The following is a 2,500-nucleotide window of genomic DNA, read 5'->3' on the forward strand; positions in this document are numbered from 1 at the left end:
CACCCGTCTCTCTCTCCAGCTCCACCCGTCTCTCTCTCTATCTCCACCCGTCTCTCTCTCCAGCTCCACCCGTCTCTCTCTCCATCTCCACCCGTCTCTCTCTCATCTCCACCCTTCTCTCTCATCTCCACCCGTCTCTCTCTATCTCCACCCGTCTCTCTCTATCTCCACCCGTCTCTCTCTATCTCCACCCGTCTCTCTCTCATCTCCACCCTTCTCTCTCCATCTCCACCCGTCTCTCTCTATCTCCACCCGTCTCTCTCTCTATCTCCACCCGTCTCTCTCCATCAGATCAAAGCTACACTTTGTCATATTTTTATTTTAATGACTCCGCCGTCAATCGAGGAACATTTTTATTAAAGCTGCTCACCTCATTACTGACTGTGCGTGTGTGTGTGTGTGTCTGTGTGTGCGTGTGTGTGCGCGTGTGTGCGTGTCCCAGGTTAAAGCAGAGCCTCATTAAAAGTCCGTTTTCTATTCAAAACGAGAATCAGCTGCATTTTGTCAGAGTCTCTGCGTCTGAGAGGATGAATCACTCCGAAGTAAAAGCCTCTTCTGCTTCCTGCTCCCAGCCTGTCAGAGCGCTAGCACGCTAACCCCAGCTGCTAGCGCTCACACACACACACACACACACACACACGTGCACGCGCGCGGTGCAGCTAATGACGACTCATTAAACGAGGTGTTCGTGTGACAGCGGCTGTCAGACGACTCTCGGGTGTCGCTTTCATCTCCGTCTGCTCAAGGAGGATTCTGGGTGTTTCCCTTTTCCCATCATGCCGATCTGCTCGCCGCGAGGAGACGCCGAGCAGAGCTCAATCCCGTTCTCCTAATCTCACGAACGCTTTCTGATCGGCTGTATTGATCATTCCACATTACAAGGGGGTCCCGGCTCGAGGGCGACGCCACACGTTTAATTGACTTTGTCCTTCAAAGCGTCTGATTGGACGAGTGGACAGGGCGGGGGCGGGGCAGTGAGGATGGACCAATGAACGCAGGACTCCATATTTTGTAGAACTTTTAAACCAAACCTTTTATACACAACGACCAAAGAGTGAAGTTTGTTTTACGATGTTTGTTTGTTTGTTTGTTTTCAGGTGAGAGTTTCACAAATACTTATACACGTATCTAAATTTGTAATTGTTCATTATTATTTTTTACTGTAATTAGTGACATTTTAATTGTTAAAGTATTTTATATAATAAAATACTTGTGATGCTCCGGTAGAGAGAAAACAGGAAAGATTCAGTGTGTATGTGTGTGTGTGCGTGTGTGTGTGCGTGCGTGTATGTGTGTGTGCGTGCGTGCGTGTAGGTGTGTGTGTGTGTGCGTGCTTGTATGTGTGTGCATGTGTGTGTGTTGGGGGCAGACGATCAATAGTTTCTCTGATCACACTGCAAACACTCGCAGCTGACAGGTGAGGAGGTGTTTGTTGGTCACATGACCTGAGACATTTCCCACGATCCCCGGCGCCTAATCCCCTGATTGAAGTGTCACTCAAACTGTGTGTGTGTGTGTGTGTGTTATCTCGCACACACACACACAGGTGAGTCTCAACCTGAACATGTTACATGACAACACGCATCGTCACCCCCCCCCCCCCCCCCACCCGCTCTGTGTGTGTCATGAAGTGGGTCAGGAGGAAGTAGAGCAGCACCACCGGGGATTCTGGGTAATGGGATCCAGGTCTGCTGTGATTTGCCGAAGGTCACAAATATTAATTAGCTGCTTAACACCTTCCTCCCCCGTTAGCAGGGATCAGCGAAACCCATTCTGGTTCTGTTTGTCCCTCAGAGCCGCCGGTACCTATCGCCCCGCCCCAGCTGACGGCCGTCGGCGCCACCTATCTGTGGATTCAGCTCAACGCCAACTCTATCAACGGAGACGGGCCGATCATTGAGCGAGAGGTGAGCGAGGTTCTAGCGGGTCTAGTCCAGGATGAGGTTTTGGAGGGTTCTGGACCCTGAACGAGTCCTACTGATCCGGTCTTAGGACCTGGTCCGGGTCCTGGTGGAGGCTCTGAACGTGAGATGGTGTGCCGTTGTGGGTTTTCATGGGTGCGTTTGTTTTCTCGAGGTGGAGTACCGCACCACGACGGGCATGCTGATCGACACCATGCCCGTCGACAAGCCCACCCACAAGATCGGACACCTGGACCCGGACACCGAGTACGAGATCAGCGTGCTGCTCACCAGGCCCCTGGATGGAGGCACGGGAAACCCCGGACCACCTCTCCGAGCCAGGACCAAGTGTGCAGGTGAGTCGGGTCACATCCGGCCAAAATGATGATGACGAGGATGAGGGTAAGGGTGCAGCCCCCTCCCTTAGCTTTCTGTCGCTAGCAGCTAACGGCTAGCCGCTCGGCTACACTCTCACCGATCTCATTAGGTGGTTAATGGTGGAGTCATTAGCATAGCGTGCTGTGCTAGGCTGCGTTAGCGCTGAGCCCATCAGGTGGCTAATGGTTAACAGTGAGGCCATTAAGACAGCGAGCCTAGCT

General features: G+C 52.4%; 1 protein-coding gene across 1 annotated transcript in view; it reads left to right on the forward strand.

Annotated features, from left to right (window-relative positions):
• The window catches only part of LOC137904136 (receptor-type tyrosine-protein phosphatase mu-like), a 38,351-nt gene that overhangs the window by 5,096 nt on the left and 30,755 nt on the right, over window positions 1–2,500 (forward strand). Inside the window, exons 2-3 of the mRNA XM_068748300.1 lie at window positions 1,795–1,907; window positions 2,077–2,257. Coding sequence (XP_068604401.1) covers window positions 1,795–1,907; window positions 2,077–2,257 — 294 coding nt within the window. The remainder of the gene's footprint in view (window positions 1–1,794; window positions 1,908–2,076; window positions 2,258–2,500) is intronic.

Source organism: Brachionichthys hirsutus, chromosome 14, assembly GCF_040956055.1.
Source record: "Brachionichthys hirsutus isolate HB-005 chromosome 14, CSIRO-AGI_Bhir_v1, whole genome shotgun sequence".
NCBI lineage: Eukaryota > Metazoa > Chordata > Actinopteri > Lophiiformes > Brachionichthyidae > Brachionichthys > Brachionichthys hirsutus.